A 21536-nucleotide genomic window follows, 5' to 3' on the forward strand; every position below is an offset into this window, starting at 1 on the left:
GGCGAGCGCTCTACCACTTGAGCTACAGCGCCACTTCCGGTTTTCTGGTGGTTTATTGGAGATAGGAGTCTCACGGTCTCTCCTGCCCAGGCTGGCTTTGAACCGTGATCCTCAGATCTCAGCCCTGAGTAGCTAGGATTACAGGCGTGAGCCACCAGCACCCAGCTTATATATATATTTATATATGCATGCAAGGTCTCAGCTACAACCTGAAAACCAGGCATAGAGCAGACATGCAAATAGTTAAGGCTTTACTTTGTGGCACTGGGATGGAACCCCAGTACTTATGTCATCCTAGGGCCTTATACATACTGAGCACACACTGTACCACTGAATTTCATTGCTAGCCTGGGTACTCACGTATTTTTACTGAGTGAATATTTCTCCCTTGTTGTGCTCTGCCCTCTCTCTTCCGCTCTAGACTTATAATTTCCATTGTAAACTGGAAATCTCCATGTGGATATGAGATAGAATACACACACCACACTGAGTTCTCGGCTTCCCCCTCTAAATCCAGCCTTTGCTCTTTGTCCTCTTGGATGATACTACCTTCCAAGTATCTCTCCAGTGAGGAACTCCATATCACCTCCATTATGGATCAATTACTCATTATATATATTTAAATAAATACATAAATATTCATAAACACACAAATGTGGAGGGTCGGTCATGCAGTCTGAACTGAGGGCCTAGGCTTTTGTTGCTCAAGGCTTGTGTTCTACCACTTTGAGCCACAGATCCATTTCCGGTTTTCTGGGGTAAATGGAGATAATAGTCTCATAGACTTTTCTGCCCCTGCTAGCTTGAAACCATAATCCTCAGATCTCAGCCCCCTGACTAGTTAGGATTACAGGTGTGAGCCAACAGCACCCAGCCCTCATTATATTTTTTACCTAAATTACTGAAAAAACTTCATGTTGATTTATATTTCTATATAAACTCACTTTTTATGATGCCATCAGCATGCTTACTAGAAAACACACATCAAAGTCATTTTAAGCTCATTTTCCCATCACTGCAGATAAAGTTCAAATTCTTTGGGTACAGAAGAGACTGGTCTGATCCTGAAGAAATTCTCAATTTAAGCCCCTGACATTCCCTTGAGGCCCTAACCTAGATTGAACTTTTAAGACAGAATATACCTAAGCCACATGTCTTCTACTAATCTGTTTGGATTTAGCTTAAATTTCATGTTTGTCATATTTTTCTCCAACTGGCCAACTTTCTTCTCTATCTCCAGTGCTCTAACAATACTCTGACCATAATACTTACATTTCACTTTCACAGCAAGACTGTGTCACACTGTAAATATTCAATGACTTCTCTACATCTCTCCCATCTACAGAGAACAAGAGCCCTGTCCTTTTTAATCCCCAGCACCAATTATAATATTCAACAAGTTAGGGGCTGGGAAGGTGGCTCAGTGGTAGAGTGCTTGCCTTGCATGCACGAAGCCCTGGGTGCAATTCTTCAGCACCATGTAAGCAGGAAAAGCCGGAAGGGGCGCTGTGGCTAAAGTGGTAGAGCCCTAGCCTTGAGCTGAAGAGCTGAGGGACAGCTCCCAGGCCCAGAGTTCAGGCCCCATGACTGACAAAAAAAAAAACAACAAAACAAAAATATTCAACAAGTTACAAGTACCTAGGATTGAATGTTTAAAGAATAAATTCTCCCTGAGTTCTCTATCATTCTCTCTCTTTTGTCGGTTGTGGGGCTTGAACTGGGCCTGGGCACTGTCTCTGAGCCCTTCAGCTCAAGGCTAGGGCTCTACCACTGGAGCCACAGCGCCACTTCCGGTTTTCTGGTGGTTTATTGGAAACAGGAGTGTCACAGACTTTCCTTGCCCGGGCTGGCTTTGAACCGTGATCTTCAGATCTAGGCCTCCTGAGTAGCTAGGATTGCAGGCATGAGCCACCAGCGCTCAGCCATCATTCTCTCTTCATGGCCTGTTTCTAGTCATCAAACTGAACTACTTTCAAAATTACTTTCACTAATACTTGTCTTGCTATTTCACAAGTTCTCTCTCCCCTATTCCATCCTCCACCCAGTAGGAGCTAGAATCCTAGCTCACTTAATTGAACTGCCATAACAATCTATGAGTCCTCTTACATTCTTGTAACTGTAAAGTGACAGGGAGATATGAATTCCACAGATGAGATGGCACATCAATAAGTACCTAATAAAATGTTAAATCTCAATATTGTACAAACTTGCTTATTACTGAATAGCCATCTAGCAGAAATGACAGCCACAACTGTGAGCCAGGTATTCAGCTTTAAATTTCTAGCAGTTAACCAGGTGTGGTGGCACATGCCAGTCATCTTAGTTGCTCACAAGGCAAAGGCAAGAGGATCTCAGATTTGAGGCCAGCCCAGGCAATATCCGATCTTAAAAACAAGGCTAAACAAAAGGACTGGGGATGTACTGTGTTTGCCTAGCAAGCATTTGGGTTTTTTCCCCCCTTCCTTTTTTTGGTGACAGAGCTGGGGCTTAAACTCGAAGCCTCTCTCTTTTGCTCAGCTTTTTCACTCTTAGTTGACATTCTACCATTTGACGCATGCTTCTATTTCTGGTATTTTGCTGGTTAATTGGAAATAAGTCTCCCATATTTGTCTGCCCAAGCTGGCTTTGAACCCTGATTCACCACAAGACTCCTGAGTAGGCAGGAGTTTATGTGTGAATCATCCCAGGTAGATAAGCAGCTTTGGCAAAGGCCTGTGTGGGAGAGGCTCTGATATCTGCCATCATCAAGGACCCAGTGTGTTTGGAGCAGAGTACAAGAGTAGGAGCATGAAGAAATGGTCCCACATGGTAAATCGGTAGTAGGGATAGGTGGGCCTGGCTGTGTGGTCCTTGGATGATGAGAGGGGAAAACTTGCACAGGGGTCCTCGCAGAGGAAGATAATCATTAGGAGGGGTAGGGCTAATAGGGAGATAAACCAGAAGGGAGCAACCTAGATTAAAGAAATGATGGCTCAGGCTGGGGTGGGAGCAGCTGTTTCCGGTGTGGTGAAGGTAGAGTGTTTGAGGTCTGAAGGTGGGAGAGCTATGGGACTGGCCTCAGGATATCTCAGTTGTGACCACAGAGTTGGCAGTGCAGAGTTGGCAGATGGCAGCAGAGAGATAAGGCTCATCTGTATCATTGTAGAAGGTGGTGTGTGTGTGGGGAGGGGGTGAAGAATGGAACTGAGTAGAGAAATGGTTTTGCCAAGAGCAAATGGGCTTTGTGGGCATCACACAGCACTTGACAGCAGAGAACATGCAGTCTCCATTGTGAAGCCATCCTCAGTTTCCAAACATGACAGTAGTGTGCCACTGGCTCTCCCTAGTGTCCACAGATTTTTGTGCCACCCTTCAGTTAGTAAAACATAAAACATAGCACATTAATATCCTGTCTCTGTATCTGTCTTCACTAGCTCTGAACATAGGGGTGCTTCCTCTTTCTCCTCTTTCTATCCAACTCCCCAAATTAGACTTAAATAATAATTGTTCAGAGCTGGGAATGTGGCTTAGTGGTAGAGCGCTTGCCTTGCATGCACGAAGCCCTGGGTTTAATTCCTCAGTAACACATACACAGAAAAAGCCAGAAGTGGCGCTGTGGTTCATGATTGGTAGAGTGCTAGCCTTGACCAAAAGCAACTCAGGGACATTGCCCAGACTCCGAGTTCAAGTCCCAGGACTGGGGGGAAAAAATCATTGTTCAATAACAGACTTTTGTTTTTGGGTTGAAACTAGTCAATTAGCCAAAGGTGAAAAAACTTCTTGGTTGGTCAGGTCTTCTGGCAAAAGCTTACACCTAATTAATGGAGGTAATTAGAAGATTAAGAAAATAGACAAACATTTAAAAGAACGTTCCTAAGACAGTAAGAATTACCACTTATTAAGAACCCTTTCTATGGTAAGCCAGAACAACCCTGCATAATCTTATCTTATTATTTTACAGGAATAAAAATTACCTTGTAGCTGGGAGCCAGTGACTCATGCCTGTAATCCTAGCTACTCAGGAGGCTGAGATCTGAGGATCGAGGTTCAAAGCCAGCCTGGGCAGGAAAGTCCGTGAGACTCATCTCCAATAAAAACCACTAGAAAACCGGAAGTGGCTTAAGTGGTAGAGGTCTTGCCTTGAGCTGAAGAGCACAAGGACAGCTCCCAAGCCCAGAGTTCAAGCTCCATGACCGATGGGGGTCGAGGGTGGGGGAACTACCTTGTGCTAATAAGCACCGGTGGCTCACACCTGTAATCCTCAGGAGGCTGAAATCTGAGGATCACAGTTCAAAGCCAGCCCAGGCAGGAAAGTCTGTGAGACTCTTACCTCCAATTAGCCACCAGAAAACTGGAAATGGCACTGTGGCTCAAGGTGGTAAGAGCGCTCGCCTTGAGCTGAAGAGCTCAGTGACAGTGCCCAGGCCCAGAGTTCAAACCCCATGACCACCACCAACAGCAAAAAAAAAAACAAAAAGAAACAAACAAAAACCTTCTCTTTTAGCCTAAGCTCTGAGTTCAAGACCCATGACTGAAAAGGAAAACAAAAACAAAAAACTACCTTCTAGAATATAGAATGAACAAGAGCTGAGAGGAAGAGAATTAGAGCTAACTGTAGCTCAGAAGCAATGTCAAAGTCTGTGTAGTCTTTGTATGCATGTGCGGTATGAACATGGAAATAACAGCTTAACTGTTGAAGGCACAAGAAGAGAACACTTGAGGGGTGTGAGCTGCAACACTTATTTGCAGCCTCATCGCTCCCAGGGGATAGCTCACTGCCTGTGATGCTGAAGACTGGTAATATACACAATAAGTACTCTTTTACTTTCACGTTGTTTTTTTTTTTTGGGGGGGGGTTGAACTCATACCCTGAACTTGCTAGGCAGTATATCTACCACTTAAGCCACGTCCTCAGTCCTTTTGTCTTCCCTATTTTTTTGGGGGGGGTCCAGTTGTGGGGCCTGAACTCTGGGCCTGGGCGCTGTCCCTCAGCTCTTCAGCTCAAGGCTAGCGCTCTACCACTTGAGCCACAGCACCACTTCCGGCTTTTTTCTTTTTGCTTATGTGGTGCTGAGGAATCGAACCCAGGGCCTCAGGCATGCAAGGCAAGCGCTCTACCACTGAGCCACCTTCCCAGCCCCGTGTCTTCCCTATTTTTTGAATAGGGTCTCACATGTATGCCCAGGCTGGCCTGGACCACGACCCTATTTATGCTTACCAAATAACTTTTGGATGATAGGCATGTGCTATTGTGTCTTACATCATTGAGATGGGTCTTGCATTTAGCCTCAGGCTTGCTTCAAACAGATAATCCTGATATTTGTCTATGAGTAGGTAAGATCACAGGCACAAGCCATCTGCACCCAGCCACATAATGACTCATGAAGGCTTCATGAATGGGCTTAAAAACCCAACTTAAAAAATGGATTCTAGGCTAGGAAGGTGTCTCAGTGGTAGAGTGCTTGCCTAGCATGCATAAAGCCCTGTGTTTGATTCCTCAGTACCACATACACAGAAAAAGCTAGAAGGTGCGCTGTGGCTCAAGTGATACATTGCTAGCCTTAAGTAAAAGAAGCTCAGGGATAGTGCCTAGACCCTGAGTTCAAGCCCCAGGACTGGCAAGAAAAAAAAGAAAAGGATTCTAAGCCAGGTGTTGGTGGCTCATGCCTGCAATACCAGCTACTCAGGAGGCTGAGATCTGAGGATTGTGGTAAAAAAGGTAGACCAGGCAGGAAAGACTGTAAGACTTGGGTATCTCCAATTAACTACCAGGAAACCAGAAGTGGAGTTGTGGCTTAAAGTGGTAGAGAACTAACCTTGAGCAAAATAACTCAGGGACAGCGCTCAGGCCCTGTGTTCAAGCATCAGGACCAGCACAAAAACAAACAAAACCAAAAATGGATTCTAAACTTATTCTAATAAAAAAGTTAGGACAAGGCTGGGCCTAGTGGTGTATGCCAGTAAGCCCAGCACTTGAAAGGCTGAAGTAGGAACAAGAAAGAGTTCAAGATTGAGCTAGGTGCCAGTGACTCATGCCAGTAATTGTAGCTACTCAGGAGGCAAACATCTGAGGATCGTGGTTCAAAGCCAGCCAGAGCAGAAATGTCCATTGAGCCTCTCATCTCCAATTATCCACCAGAAAATCAGCTGTGACTTAAGTGGTAGAGAGCTAGCCTTGAGCCCAAAAGTTCAGAGATAGCTTCCAGGCTGAAAGTTTGCCAGGACTGGCAAAAAGAAGAATTCAAGATTGGCCTGGGCTGTATAGCAAGACCCTCATCTCAAAACAAAAATACAGAAAGGAGCTAGAGTAGCTCATGACTGTAATCCCAGCTACACTGGAGGGTGAGATGGAACAATCTTGGTTTGAGGCCAGTCCAGGGGCTCCATCTCAACTCAGGTATTGCCCCTATCATCCAAGCTAGTAGAGGCTAAAATCCGGAGGACAGCATTTCCAAATAAGCCAGAGGCAGAAAAGTCTGAGAGACTCCATCCCAGTGGCATCACCTGGACATGATGGTATACACCTGTCATCCCAGCTACACTGGGAAACCTAAAAGAGGTAGATCATAGTCCAGGTGTGTACCTGGGCAGAAAGGAAGAGCCTACCTCAAAAACAACTAGGAAAAGAAATCATCTCTTAGCAGTACAGCACACTTGCCTAACCAGTGCAAGGCCCCGAGTTAAAAACCTCAGTGCTGCAAAAATAAAAAGTGTAGAAAGGTCAATCTCTTGAGGTGAAATATGTTTAAGAGTATAAATGGCTCAGTGTACTAATGGTGAACTGAGACAAGTCTCCGAAGGGGCTGTCCTCAGCATCTTTGCAGATGTGGACCCATGGATTAGCTCCAGACCCCACTTCAACTTCACAGATCCTCTGTAGCAGCCCTGGCAAAGGTCGCTGGTGACACCCACATGGTTAAATCCAACTTCTCAGCAACCCTTCTGAGCCTGAGGGCTCTTCTGACCAGAGCTGAGTAAAAGAAATCCCCAAATCAGAAAAAAAAAAAGATTACATTCATTAGTTGTACAATGTGTGTGTGGGGTCTTGTGTTATGTTCCTCCATGCATAGTATACCCTCTGTCAAGATCACCCTCTCTATCACTGTCCCTATTTATCTTCCTCACTTTCTTAAAACAATCTCAACAGGCTCTGTTTGACCCTCCTGTTATTTTTTTGTGTGTGTATATTAATTGTATCAATGGGTCTCCTCATGGTATTTCATAATACATATAATCAAAATAACTCCCTCTTACTGTTCTTTTCCTGTCCTCTTACCTGTTCATTGTTTAAGAACTTTCTATTGGGGCTGGGAAGGTGGCTCAGTGGTAGAGTGCTTGCCTTGCATGAATGAGGCCCTGGGTTCGATTCCTCAGTACCACAAGAACTTTCTGTTGTTGTTGTTTTAACTGTATTTTTTTTGGTCTTTTCTTTTTTGGTACTGGGGATTGAACCTAGGACGTTGCAGTTGCTAGGCAAGTGCTTTGCCACTGAGCTACATCCCAGACCGAACTTTCTGTTGTTTAAGAGCTTTCAGAGATAATCTTTTTATTGTCAATTGTGGGGCTTGAACTTGGGGCCTGGTTGCTGTCCCTAAGCTCTTTTGCTCAAGGCTAGTGTTCTACCTCTGTCAGCCGCAGTACCACTTCCAGTTTTCTAGTAGTTAATTGGAGAAAAAAGTCTCACGGGGGTTGGGGATTTAGTTCAGTGGAAGAAAACTTGGCTGGTAAGTGCAAGGCCCTGAGTTTGGTCCTCAGCTCTGGAGAGAAAAAAAAGTTTCAAGGACTTTTCTGCCAAGTCTGGCTTTGAACAGTGATCCTCAGATCTCAGCCACCTGAGTAGCTAGGATTATAGGTATAACTGACCAGCACTAGGCTTCTGTGAGAGTCTTCATGCCATTTCCATAAAAAAATACAATGTATTTAGGTATTATTCATCCTGTATCAGTCTCTCCCCTTTCTCCTCTACCCAACACTTCCCATAGTTACAATCAGATTCTATTTATGTCTATGTCTGTATATGTATGTGTATGTCTTCAAAGTCTAGCTTTTGCAAATGAGTGAAAATATGGTATTTGGTTTTTTTGGACCTGGCTCAACATGGCAGCTCCAACACCATTCACTTTCCGGCAAATAACGTAATTTCATATTTAAGATTGAGTAACATTCCATGCCATATATGTACCACATTTTCTTTATCCACTCATCTGTTATTGGGTGGGTACCTTGGCTGATTCCATCATTTAAGTATTATGAACAGCGCTGCAATAAATGGGATCCTTTGGTTATAAGCCCAAGAGTGATATAGCGGGGTTACTTACTTTTTTGGTGCTAGTCCTGGGGCTTGAACTCAGGGCCTGGGCACTGTCCCTGAGCTTCTTTTACTCAAGGATAGCACTTTATCACTTGAACCACAGCACCAACTCTGGCTTTTTTTTGATAGTTTATTGGAGATGAGAGTCTCATGGATCTTCCTGCCCTGGCTGTCTTCTAACCATCATCCTCATTTCTCAGCCTCCTGAGTGCTAGGATTATAGATATGAGCCACCAATGTCCAGGAGGAATCTCCACACTAATTTCCATAATGGCTACACTACTTTACATTTTCATCAACAATATATAAAGGATCCTCTTGCATCCTTACCAGTATTTATTACTTTTTTTTTTAAGTGCCAATTCTGGGTCTTGTGCTCAGGCCTGGGTACTGTCTATTAGCTTTCTTGCTCAAGGCTGAGATCTAGTACTTGAGCCACAGCTTCAAGTCCAGCTTTTGGGTAATATATTGAAGATAATAGTCTCATGGACTTTCCTGCCCAGGCTGATTTGAACCTTAATCATCAGGTCTCAGCCTCCGGAGCCATTGGCACCCAGCTGTTTTTTTGTTTGTTTTTTGGTCAGTCATGGGGCTTGAACTCTGGGCTTGGGTACTGTCCCTGCACTCTTCAGCTCAAGGCGAATGCTCTACTGCTTGAGCCACAGAGCCACTTCTGGCTTTTTAGTGATTTATTGAAGAGTCTCATGGACTTTCATACCCAGGCTGACTTTGAACCACAGTCCTCAGATCTCAGCCTCCTGAGTAGCCAGGATTAAAGGCATGAGCCACGGCCGCCTAGCTATTCTTTTGAGCTCTGTATATTCTAGATATATAGCTGGCAAAGATTTTTTTTCCCAGTCTGTGGGTTTTCTTTTGACTCTAGTTTTTTGTTTTGTTTTTTTGTTGCTATAAGGAAACTTTTTTTTTTTTTTGGCCAGTTCTGGGGCTTGAACTTGGGGCCTGGCCACTGTTCCTGAGCTTTTGCTCAAGGCCAGTGCTCTACCACTTGAGCCACAGCACCACTTCTGGTTTCTTCTGAATAGTTTACTGGAAATAAGAGTCTCAAGGATTTTCCTGCCCAAGTTGGCTTGGAACCAAGATCCTCAGATCTCAGTCTCCTGAGTAGCTAGGATTACAGGCATGAGCCCCTGGCACCTGCCTTGAACGTGCATTTTTATTTTTAACAAGGTCTCCAGGTGACTCACATGCATGCTGTCTAGAGAAGCACTTCTTAGAAGCCCTGCATCCCTTCTCCTGGAAATACTGTACCCTGTGGATTAACTAACTACTTTCCTTTATTGCTAGACTACCTTCACATTATCTATCCCCAAACTACACAGTGTCTAGTTTTGAACATGGAGTATAAGTACACACTAGGCATGGAAGGAGAAGGCAGCCTGTCCCAGCTGGATGGAGGATTTGGAGGAAGTGAGCAGACTATCTCTAGGTTGGGGCTGATTTTCACCTCTCTTGGAGTTTAGAAGGCCTGTTCTGGAGAAATCATGCACAAGGTCTTTTAGAGTCTTTCTTCAGAAATGTAATTCATGAAGCTAGACACCTAGCAGGACTGAGATATGGACCAAGTACTGAGCATACAGACGAAATCTGGTCAGAGAGAGAGCACTGCTCTGTACCTTCTGTTTCTACATCACCATGGCCTACTCTAAGAAGAAAGCTAAAGAAATGTGAAGTTGTGTGTCTTCAGAAAGCCAGAAAAGACCATCTTCAGCACTTGGTTAAGAAAAGCCAGGGGCTGGGAAGGTAGCTCAGTGGTAGAGTGCTTGCCTTGCATACATGAGGCCCTGGGTTCGATTCCTCAGCACCACATATGCAGAAAAAGCTGCAAGTGGTAGAGCACTAGCCTTGAGCTGAAGAGCTGAGGGACAGCATCCAGGCCCAGAGTTTAGGCCCCACAACGGGAAAAAAAAAAAAAAAAAAGAAAAGAAAAAGAAAAGCCAGGTACCACTTGGTCTTAGGTCAAAGGATCAATCCCAGGCCATGGAAGTAGGGGTCTTGATAATGACAGTCTACCTCTTGGGTTGTACTTTTAAATAGAATGTCAAGCTAGGATCACTTTTTCTTCCCACTGTGGGATTCCTTCTGCATTGTGTCCTCATCCTTGATTTCGTTTTTCAAATTGATAGAATACATTTTCAAGTGTTTTCTTCGAGAAGGGATATATAAGTTAAATTTTAAACATTTAATATCTAAAAAAGACTAATATTCATTCTTGAATAGCTCATCTAAATATAAAATTGTAGGTTGTTAATAATTTTCCTTAGAATTTTTATTTATTTATTTACTTATTTATGTATTTATTTATTTTTACTTTTGGGTCCGGTCATGGGCCTGAACTCTGGGCCTGAGCACTGCCCCTCAGCTCTTCAGCTCAAGGCTAGTGCTCTACCAGTTGAGCCACAGCGATATTTCCGGCTTTTTTTTTATTCTGCTTATGTGGTGAGGAATCGAACCCAAGGGCCTCATGCATGCAAGGCAAGCGCTCTACCACTGAGCCACCTTCCCAGCCCAGAATTTTTTTTTTTTGAGGGGGGGGTTCTAGTCTTAGAGGTTCAGAGTATTTCAAAATTATTTAGTCCAGGGCTGGGAATGTGGCTTAGTGGTAGCCTAGCATGCATGAAGCCCTGGATTCTATTCCTCAGTACCAAATCAACAGAAAAAGCCAAAAGTGGCACTGTGGCTCAAGTGGTAGAGTGCTAGCCTTGAGCAAAAGAAGCTCAGGCACAGTGCCCAAGCCCTGAGTTTAAGCCCCAGGACTGGCAAAAAACAAAAAAAAAGTTATTTAGTCCACTTAATATCAATTACATGAAAGGCTTTTCATGATCTTTCTAGTTCTATCTTCAGCTCTGGGCACTTGAGATGACAAATTCAAAGACCTAGTCACTATCATAATCTTATGTTTTTGCTCAGTTCTTCAAAAGAAGCAGTCTTCTTAGATCTTTTTCTTTTTTTTGTCAGTCATGGAGCTTGAACTCTGGGCCTGGGTGCTGTCCCTGCGCTCTTCAGCTCAAGGCTAGTGCTCTACCGCTTAAGTCACAGCGCCACTTCTGGTTTTCTAGTGGTTTATTGGAGATAAGAGTCTCACAGACTTTCCTGCCCTGGCTGGCTTTGAACCGCAATCCTTATATCTCAGCCTCCTGAGCAGCTAGGATTACAGGTGTGAGCCACCGGCGCCCGGCTAGAGCTCATGTTCTTATACATATCAGCATATTAAAAAACTGAAATATCCTAAATAAAGAAAACTATCTACATTTGTTTAGTCCAGTATCTCCCAAATGTTTCACTTTAGAATTTTTGTTTTCTGGCACTAGGGATTGAAGTCAAGAGCTCAAGCTTGCTAGACAAGCATTATGTCACTTTTGCTTTTAGTTTTCAGCTGCAATCTCATACATGTTTTGCTCATGCAGGATCCTTCTATCTCTACTTCCTGAGTAGCTGGACCCACAGGCATGAACTACCACCATACCAGACTTGTTTTCCTGATATAAATTCTCATTAAATTTTACCCAAGCTGGCCTTTAAAAGGATTCAAGATGTGTATCACCATGAGAGAATTTTTTAAATAGCCAATGAAATTAGTATTTTATGGTACCCTTTCTTTTTTTGGAGGGGTAGCTGAATAAATCTTAATACTATCTCAACAGGTCTTTAAAGTTTTCCAAACTTCACTTAAAAGACATCCCTTTGCCAATATTCCCATAGGCTTTGCAATGACTCATTCACCATCTCTTCCCATTAGGCCGTGTAATGCCTACCCTAACAGACTGCTTCAAGAGGAATTCAATGTTAACTACTTGAAATAAGAACAACCAACTGATATATGAAAATGAAGAAAGAGGAGTAGGCAATTTCTGGGTGGGCTTTGGATGGCTAGATGGAACATACTGGGAAGAAATATAAGATTTGATTGGAGGTCAGGCATGGGTAGCTCACACCTATAATTCTAGCTATTCAGGAGGCTGAGGTCTGAGGAGATTCAAAGCCAGCCCAAGCAGGAAAGTCAGTGAGTCACTTATCCCCAATTAACTACCAAAAACCCAGAAGCGGAGCGGTGGCTCAAGTGGTAGGTAGAGTGCTAGTCTTGAGCAAAAAGGCTCAGTGTCAGTGCCCAGGCCCTGAGTTCAAGACCCAGGACTGTCTCACACACAAAAAAAAAATTGGTTGGAAAAATGAAGCCCATTTAGAACCTGTAAAAAATATAAACAGAAATGTCTAGTATAATGGTCTGGATCTTATTGGACTAAAGATCTAGCAAATCTTACAGGTAAAAGATTAAGTCATAGGGGGAAAACAATGGAGGGGCTAACAATGTTCAAGAGGAAGTATACTCATTACCTCACTCATGTAACTGTAACTGTAACCCTCTGTATAGTATCTTTACAATTAAAAAAAAAAAGATTAAGTCATGAAGAATCAATAACATGGGGCTGGGAAAGTGGCTTAGTGGTAGAGTATTTGCCTACCATGCATGAAGCCCTGGGTTCAATTAGTACCACATCAACAGAAAAAGGCAGAAGTGGTGCTGTGGCTCAAGTGATAGAGTGCTAGCCTTAAGCAAAAGAAGCTCAGGGATAGTGTCTAGACCCTGAGTTCAAGCCCCAGGACTATGAAAAAAAAATTGATGACATTACCCAGGGAGGAAAATATTGAGAGTGGGAAAAGTACAAGTAATTTTCCAGGGAGCATTTATAGTTTTTGTGTGTGTGTGTGTGAAAACACTGTACAGAGGGGTTACAATTACATGGGCAAGATAATGAGTACATTTCTTATCAAGCATTGTAGCCTCCTCCTTTGTTTCCCCTTCCCTATAGTTTTTTTTTAATTGAATAGGTGATTGCGGGGAGGGGGTTTACAGTTACATAAGTAAGGCAATAAGTACATTTGTTTTTAATCATAGGTACCCCATCCCTCATTATCTCCCACTTACCCCTCTCTACTCCCCCCCAAATCTTTAAATATGTAAAGACCAGCGGGGTGTGGAAGTACATGTTTATAATCTCAAAACTCAGAAAGCTGAGGTAGGAGGATTTCAAATTCAATGCCAACAAGGAGACACACACACACACACACGCACCACCACCACCACCACCAACAACAACAACAACAAAAACTATACAAAGAACATTTCTCTTCTATACTGGGGTTTGAACTCAAGGCTTGGAAGGCAGGCACTTTTACTTCTGAGATACACCTCCAGCCTTTTTTGATCTTTTACGATCTCACTTCCTGCACAGGCCGGGGTCTGAGCCTCCATCTGCCTTCCAGGCTTGAGGCCCTGCACCCAGTTCTAAGTTGAGAAGGAGTCTTGCAAACTTTTCTGCGAGGGCTGGTTTCCAATCTTCTGAACTGTGTGAATCACTGGCACTCAGCTCGAAGAATATTGTTTAAATTAAAACACAAGGAATCCCCTTTGACTACATTCCTGTCGTCCCAATATCAAGCTATCCAGTTCGTCCGTCAACTCCTGTGACCACTGCCTGTGGGAGTTACTCAAAATCCATCTTCTCCTCTCCGACTTCCATGACTGCCAGAAACCCTAGCCCTCACATCTCTAGTGAGCTCAGACGACTAATTACAAAAGCCATGATTGCATCTACTCTTGCTCAGCTCACACCAACCCCAGACATTCTCCACATAGCATCAGAATGATCTTTAAAAACATATGTCAGGCTCTGGTGACACATGCCTGTAATCACAGCTATTCAGGAAGATCTGGGTTCAAGGTCAGACAAACAAAAGTTAATAAGAACCTATCTCAAAAACAAGCTTGGTATGGTGGCCCATGTCTGTGATCCTAGCTGTTCAGGAGGCAGAGGATACTGAGGCTAGCTTGAGCAAAAGCCAGAGATCCTATCTGCTAGGGCCTCTCTGAAAAACAACTAAAGCCAAAGGACTGAGGGATGACTCAAGTAGTAGAGTGAGGCCTGAGTTCAATCCCAGGCCAGGACCACCAAAAAGACCATGTAAGTTATATCACATCAGGTTTCTACTTCAAGTCCTGCCTGGTACTGCTTCTCACTGCACTCAGACTTGATTTGGTCCTTGTTTACCAACCTTTTTTTTTTTTTTTTTATTTGCCGGTCATGGGGCCTGAACTCTGGGTCTGGGCGCTGTCCCTCAGCTCTTCAGCTCAAGGCTAGAGTTCTACCACTGGAGCCACAGCAACACTTCCGGCTTTTTCTGTTTATGTGGTGCTGAGGAATGGAACCTAGGGCCTCATGCTTGCAAGGCATGCACTCTACCGCTGAGCCACCTTCCCAGCCCCGTTTACCAACTTTTCATTCCAGCTGCCTGCCTGCCATGCTGCTCTAGACACAATGACCTGCTTTTCGTTCTTCCTGAAAGTTCAGAAGGCTCCTGCCTTAGACTTCCTATGTTGGCAGGTTTTTTTGTTTTGTTGGTCATGGGATTTGAACTCTGGGCCTGGGTGCTGTCCCTCAGCTCTTCAGCTCAAGTCTAGTCCTCTGCCACTTGAGCCACAGCACCACTTCTGGTTTTCTGGAGGTTAACTGGAGAAAAGAGTTTCACGGACGTTCCTGCCTGGGCTGGTTTTGAACCATGATCCTCAGATCCCAGCCCCAGCGTAGCTAGGATTAACAGGTGTGAACCACCAGTGCCCAGCTATGTTAGTGGTTTTCACTGGAAAGTTCTTTAATGAGACTTCTGGCTGACTGATGCAAGTCTTTCTTATACTTTTGGCCCAGAGTAAGACGCAGCGTTTTAAGGCAAACTGCCCAATCACTTGGTATCATATATCCATCAAGCTCTAGTTCTTGCTTAACATTTATCATAATTTTTTTGGTGGCACTAGGGATGGAACCAAAGTCCTTGTACATGCTAGACAAGCATTTTATTGATGAATTTCATACCCAGCTCACTTTTTTTTTTAACTTTGAAGGTAGAATCTAAATAAGTCCTAAAGATCTTCCTGCCTCTGCCTCCCGAGCAGCTGAGGCTATAGATCTACCATATCCAACTAATTAGTGATCCTCTTTCTTCGTGACAACAGAGTTTTATTCTGTTTTGTTCACTGCTATATCCCTAGTGCCAAGCTTACAATAGGTACTCAAAGATTTTTTGCATAAATTAATAAGGACGTCAGAAGGAGACAAGGGAGAAAAAAAAAACCAGAAAGCTGGAAAGAAAATCAGAAGAGAGCAGAAGCTAAGAAAAGACTTATAAAAGAGGAAGTCAAGAAGAATGATGACTAAGAATGATGAAACCATTGAATTTGGCAATTCCATCCTTGATGTCCTCTAAGGGGCAATTATAGAAGAGTAGAAGATGTGAAAGAGAGATTATGGGATAATAGGTAAATGAGAAGTTCAGGTGGAAAGGGCAAAAGGAAAATTGTAATACTATTTTTTTTTTTTGCAGTCATAGGACTTGAACTCAGGGCGTGAGCACTATCCCTGAGCTTCTTTTGCTCAAGGCTAGCACTCTACCACGTGAGCCACAAGCTACTTCCAGCTTTTTTCTGTGGCACTGAGGAATCGAACCCATGGCTTTAATTAATGTTAGGAAAGCACTCTACCTCTAAGCTACATTCCTAGCCCTGGAAAACTATTCTGCAATGAGAAAACAAAAGAAAACACAGTTTATTCGTTTCACTTATGTGATTTACACACGTTTCTTAACTCTTACGCGGTACACACTAGTGTAGTTGGGATAGAGCTAAGAAGTATAAGTCTTCATGTAACACAGAGGAAAAACAAAGTAGAGAAGGAAGAGGAAGGGAAAGAAGAGGGAAGAACAATATAAATGTTAAGGCAAATGGAGCACAATAGAGGCTCATGCCTGTAATCCTAGCTGCTCAGAAGGCTGCTATCTGAGGATCAAAGTTTGGAAGCCAGCCCAGGCAGGAAAGTCCATGAGACTCTTATCTCTAATTACCCACCAAAAAGCTGGAAGTAGAGGTATGGCTCAAGTAGTAGAATGCCAGCCTTGAGTGGAAAAAGTTAAGTGAAACTCCAAGGCCCTGAATTCAAGCCCCAGAACACACCTGAGTGTGCGTGTGTGTGTGCACACACCAAGTTTAAAGAAAATTACATACAACCTAAAATAAAACAGGGAGAGCAGCATCATGGAAGGTTGTCAAATTCGTCAACTGTTATAACACTTAGGAATAAGTTTCTGGCTCAACGCAAAAGTCTAACAATGGTTGACAAAGATAATGTCCAAGCTATTTGAAAAGAATATCTTCATTTTAAGAACTGAATATTTGCCGGGCGCTGGTGGCTCATGTCTGTACTCCTCCCTGCTCAGCACTCTATCACTAAGCCACATGCCACATTCCCAGCCCTACCAAGAAACTCTTATCTCCAAAAAGCTACTCCAAAATAAGGCCAGAACGCTGAGCTGTGGCTCAAGCAGTAGAGTGCTAGCCTTGGGCAAAAGAAACTCACAGGGCTTAGTGGCTTAGAGTACTTGCCTAGCATGCATGAAGCCCTGGGTTCGATTCCACAGTACCACATAAACAGAAAAGGCCAGAAGTGATGCTGTGGCTCAAGTGGTAGAGAACTAGCCTTGAGCACAGAGAGACTAAGGGACAGTGCCCAGGCCCTGAGTTCAAGCCCCAGGACTGGCAAAAATAAAAACAAAAACAACACAGCCTGGGCAGGAAAGTTGAGACTCTTATCTCCAATAAACTACTCAGAAAAAGCCAGGGCTGGGGATGTGGCTTACCAATAGAGTGCTTGCCTAGCATACATGAAGCCCTGGATTTGATTCCTCAGTACCACATAAACAGAAAAAACGGGACATGGTATTGTGGCTCACATGCTAGAGTATTAGCCTGAACACAAAGAGGCCCAGAGACAGCACCCCAGGACTGGCCAAAAAAAAGGGAAGGGGAGGCGGGGGAAGAGAGAAGGAGGAAGAGGGGGGAGGGAGGGGAAGGAGGGAGGGAAAAAAAAAAGCCAGAAGTGGCGCTATGGCTCAAGTGGTAGTGCACTAGTCTTGAGCACAGAGGCCCAGGGACAGCGAACAGGCCCTGAGTTCAAGCCACAGGACTGGCCAAAAAATAAAGTTTGCTGATTAGGGAACTCTAGCTATGCAACCACTGCCTAAGAGAACTGTAGCATACTTGAAAACAGAATTGTCAAAAGTAAAAATGACTAGAGATGCCTTCTTTCGATCCCTCTATGCAAAGTTCTGTTCTCCAAGTCAAAATCCTACTCAGCCAAGGACTTTCTCCCACTCTAAGTCACTAAAATGGAAAACAGCACTATTTTCTTAGTGATAGTTATTTTCTGAACCCTATTCCCAAGCTCAGCTAGAATCATTTGGAGCTTGAGTGAAAAGGATCCCTCCTCCCAGAAAAGACATTATTAATCACTATCAAGTTGAAATTCATGCGACCCCTCTGGTCACAATTCAACGTGATATTAACTCAGCATGGCACATTATGATCAAGCTAGCAAGTTCTAACATACTTAGAATTAATTTATCTTCAAAAATTGAATGTGTACCTGATTTCTCTCTAGAGATTCAAAACATCAACCAAAAAAAAATCTTACAGGTTCTAAATTCTTAGTCTATTTTTAAAAAAGAAATTAGTGGAGTGCTGGTGGCTCTTGTCTGTAATCCTAGATTCTCAGAGGCTGAGATCTGATAATTGCTGTTTGAAGCCAGCCTCCAGCCCAGGCAGCAAAGTTCATGACACTCTTATTTCCAATTAACCACTAAAAAGCCAAAAGTGGAGCTGTGGACCAAGTGCTAGCCTTGAGCATGAAAACTCAGGGACAGTGCTCAGGCCCTAAGTTCAAGCCCCAGAACTGGCACAAAAACAAACAAAAAGTACTAGTAATGGTGGCTTCTGCAGTTAAGTAATTTTGCATAGATTACTGGGTTAAGCACCAGCAAGGTTGATATTAATCACTCACACCAAGCACTGAGGGCCTAAGGCAAGACCTCTCTGCCTCCAAGAGTTTGGTAAGATGCAATGTAACTGAAATGATATATGCCTATGTGCAACCAATAAACAGCATGGGCAATATGCGTCATAACTATTTTGACATAGGAGATTCTGATTTTTTTTCTCAGAAATTATGTGCAAAGCAGAGGAGATGAGCTAGTACGGATGGGATGGCAGGATTCAGAAAGATGTTGAGAAAGAACTTGCAGGTGGTCCTCAGCTTGTTAAGTAATTTCTTATCTATACTCATTTCTTTTGGACAATACAAGAATCCTTCTAAGAAGCCTAATATTACCCCCACTAACAGGCAAGAAAAGAGGTGACAAGACTAGCCCAAGAAAAATGAAGATGAGGGGGCTGGGAAGATGGCTCAGTGGTAGAGCACTTGCCTTGCACGCATGAGGCCCTGGGTTCGATTCCTCAGCACCACATAAGCAAAAAGAAAAAAGCCAGAAGTGGCTCTGTGGCTCAAGTGGTAGAGCACTAGCCTTGAGCTGAGGGACAGTGCCCAGACCCAGAGTTCAGGCCCTACGACCAGACCCCCCCCCAAAAAAAAATGAAGATGAGAAGACATGACAAGTTTATACAAAAAGCAATAAAACTGGGTTTGAGCCCCACTATTCTGTGCTCAAGTCCAGCAGCTGAAGCCAGCATGAGAAAGATGAGAACAATTCAATCAGAGGAGCAGATCTTTGGGGGGCATGGAAAGATAGGTCAGGTCAGACTGGTCCCAAAATCCAAGCCAAAGAGATTAAACTTCATTCCTGTAAGTGATAAATGGCTCTACCATTTGGAAAGCCTACGGTCTAGAGGGAAGGACTTCACTAACAGCCAAGGTAAGAGACAATAAAGGCATGGATTACAAATACACTGAACAAATTAAAGTAGTAACATTTTCTCTGAAACTTTACCAAGAATGCTGGTCTCAGAAAACATCACCTCCTCCCCGCTCATACTCAAAATCTGTCTCCCTTTTATAATCAGGCTTAAGAAGGAACAACTTCTAAGCAACCAGTAATATCTACTAAAAACCACTAAAATGTACCAACGACTATCTAAAAACATCAGAGATTTTTAACCAGGCCTCTTGACATTGGAATCGTCGACAATAATACCGCAGCAATCTCAAATTCACAAATTTCAAACAAGGAATAACTATGTGTAACTCCAGAGAGCAGCCCTGTGGGTTTTACCAAGGTTTTCAAAGACTTTGATTTTCTACTCCAGCAGTTTGACATTGTCCATTGAAGGCCGACTTATTTTCATGTTACAGCCCGGACTCCACTCACAGCACAAGACTTAGCAAAGAGCGAGGATCCAATCAACATTTGCAGAATAAATGAGGTCAGGCCTACGGGGCGAGAACTCTTTACACCACAGGCGAAAGGGATTCTGCTTAATCCCCAAATAAACGTTCTTAACATTTCAGGACGAAGTCTAGAAGGAAATCCTCCGGCCTCCTGGCCTTCCCAGTCCCGGGCCTCATGCAAAGTCCTCCTGAGTCCTGCTTTCCCCCCCAGGAAGGGCCACAGTGCCATTTCCCGAGGATGACAACCGCTTCAGCCACCCTGCCAGATTAGCTCTCCTCCTCCCCACCCCCCCGGAGCCCGGAGCCCGACCCAAGAGTTGGGGACGCGCGGGGAAGTTTGCCAGAGGCCCGCACCGCATCCGGGAGCGATTCTGGGAGAAGAGGCAGCGGCGATCAAGTGCCTTCCCTACTCACCGCGACCGGGCGGCCGTGCTCGGGGCCGTCGGTTGCGTCGAGCCGCGGGGCCGGGGCGGGCGCCGGGGCCGGGGCCGGGGCGGCGGCGGCGGCGGGCGGCTGCCGGTGCTTGCCGGCGCGCTTCGCCTTGGCCTGGATGCAGCGCTGGTGCAGGGCGAAGGTGTGCTGGCGCTCGAGCTCCAGGCGTTCGGGCGACACGGCCTCGTAGCGGGCCTCACAGGTGCTGTGGTGGCGCCGGCACAGCTCGATGCGCCGGCGGAGGCGCTCCATGACCGCGCTGTGCCGCGGCAGCGCGAACTCCGCCATGGGGCAGGTGGGCAGCACCATGGGCCGCGGGGCTGCACGGGCCGGGCCCGGGCCTCTCCGGGCCGGCTGGCACTGTGGGCTCCGCTTCCCCCGGCGGTCTCGGTCCGCCTCACGGCCGCGCCATGCTCCCGCGGGCTGCGGAGCAGGCTGGCACGCGGCGGCCTATCTTGCCCCCGCTCCGCTCTGCCCGACTTCGGGCGGGCGCTCACTGCCCACCTCAGGCCTCGGCCTGTCGCCTCCGTCTCGGCCCCATTGTTTTCCGTGCCGCCGCCGCCGCCATCTTAAAATTGTTTTCAGGGCTCTCGGAAGAGGGCGGGGCCTGCGCCGACGAGCTCCTGCGTTACGGTAAACGGACAAGGGCCGCGACCAATCAGACAAGGAAGAAGGCGCCACCCGCGGGCGTGGGCACGAGCACGTAAGGGGACGGCTTGGGCTAGTGAGCGGTATTTAAAAGGAACTCTCAAGTGAGGGGCGAAGGGAAGCCCCGGGGCGGGCCTCCGCCTCGCGGACCGAGCGGTGACTGACAGGAGCCTGTCCAAGAGGCGACAGAGGGCTTCTAAACGCCGCCCCCTGAAGGCAGGCCCTTCCGGGTCCCCGAGGAATGCGGGGTGAACCGACAAGTACGGTGCTAACTGGCCAGAACCAGATGCCCGCCTGGCAGGACGGGACTTCACATTTTCCATCGACTGTTTTTTGATCGGGGCTTTAGCAAACTCAGAGCAGGCACACGGTTTTTCCAGCCGTTTCTCCTTGACCTCATTCCTTACATCCAGCCCCATAATTGGTCAGGATTGTTCACAAGTGAGCCAGAGGTTTCCTCCCGGCACCCTTGTGAATCACTGGGACCGACCATTTCCGCCTATTTTATGTTAAGTCGGCACCAGTCTCATTACCAAAAAAAGCAAGGAAAAAAACCTCGACGTGAGAGTGTGGACTGGAGTCCAGCTGCATTACAGCGCTTCCACGGGGAGCATGACCTCCAGCTTCACTCAACACCATCCAACCAAACACACAGGTCTACAGTGATGTTACTTAGTAGGCAGAGTGGCAGAGAAGGGAAACCGAAATAGTTAAATATTGTTAATTATTAAGACCCAGACTATGTGGGATCCAGAGCCCTAAGTGCTTAGGAGGTTTCCAGTGGAAGAGGCCACCAGCATCCCAAACGTGTTATCACATTTCTAAAGACTTTCTTTTTAAAATCAGGGGGAAAAAAAAGCCCAGAGCCAAATGTTTTTTATATAAACAGTAGAAAAATACAAAATCTGAACTCTGAATTCTAA

At 45.1% G+C, this 21536-nt stretch overlaps 1 protein-coding gene across 1 annotated transcript in view; it reads right to left on the bottom strand.

Moving 5' to 3' along the window:
* Positions 1-20519, bottom strand: part of Maml1 (mastermind-like 1 (Drosophila)) — a 37419-nt gene extending 16900 nt beyond the window's left edge. The window contains exon 1 of the mRNA XM_013031011.1: positions 19948-20519. Coding sequence (XP_012886465.1) covers positions 19948-20274 — 327 coding nt within the window. The 5' untranslated portion in view covers positions 20275-20519. The remainder of the gene's footprint in view (positions 1-19947) is intronic.
* Between the last annotated feature and the right edge of the window lie 1017 nt (positions 20520-21536).

The sequence above is a fragment of the Dipodomys ordii genome, unplaced genomic scaffold (genome assembly GCF_000151885.1).
Source record: "Dipodomys ordii isolate 6190 unplaced genomic scaffold, Dord_2.0 Scaffold135, whole genome shotgun sequence".
Lineage (NCBI taxonomy): Eukaryota > Metazoa > Chordata > Mammalia > Rodentia > Heteromyidae > Dipodomys > Dipodomys ordii.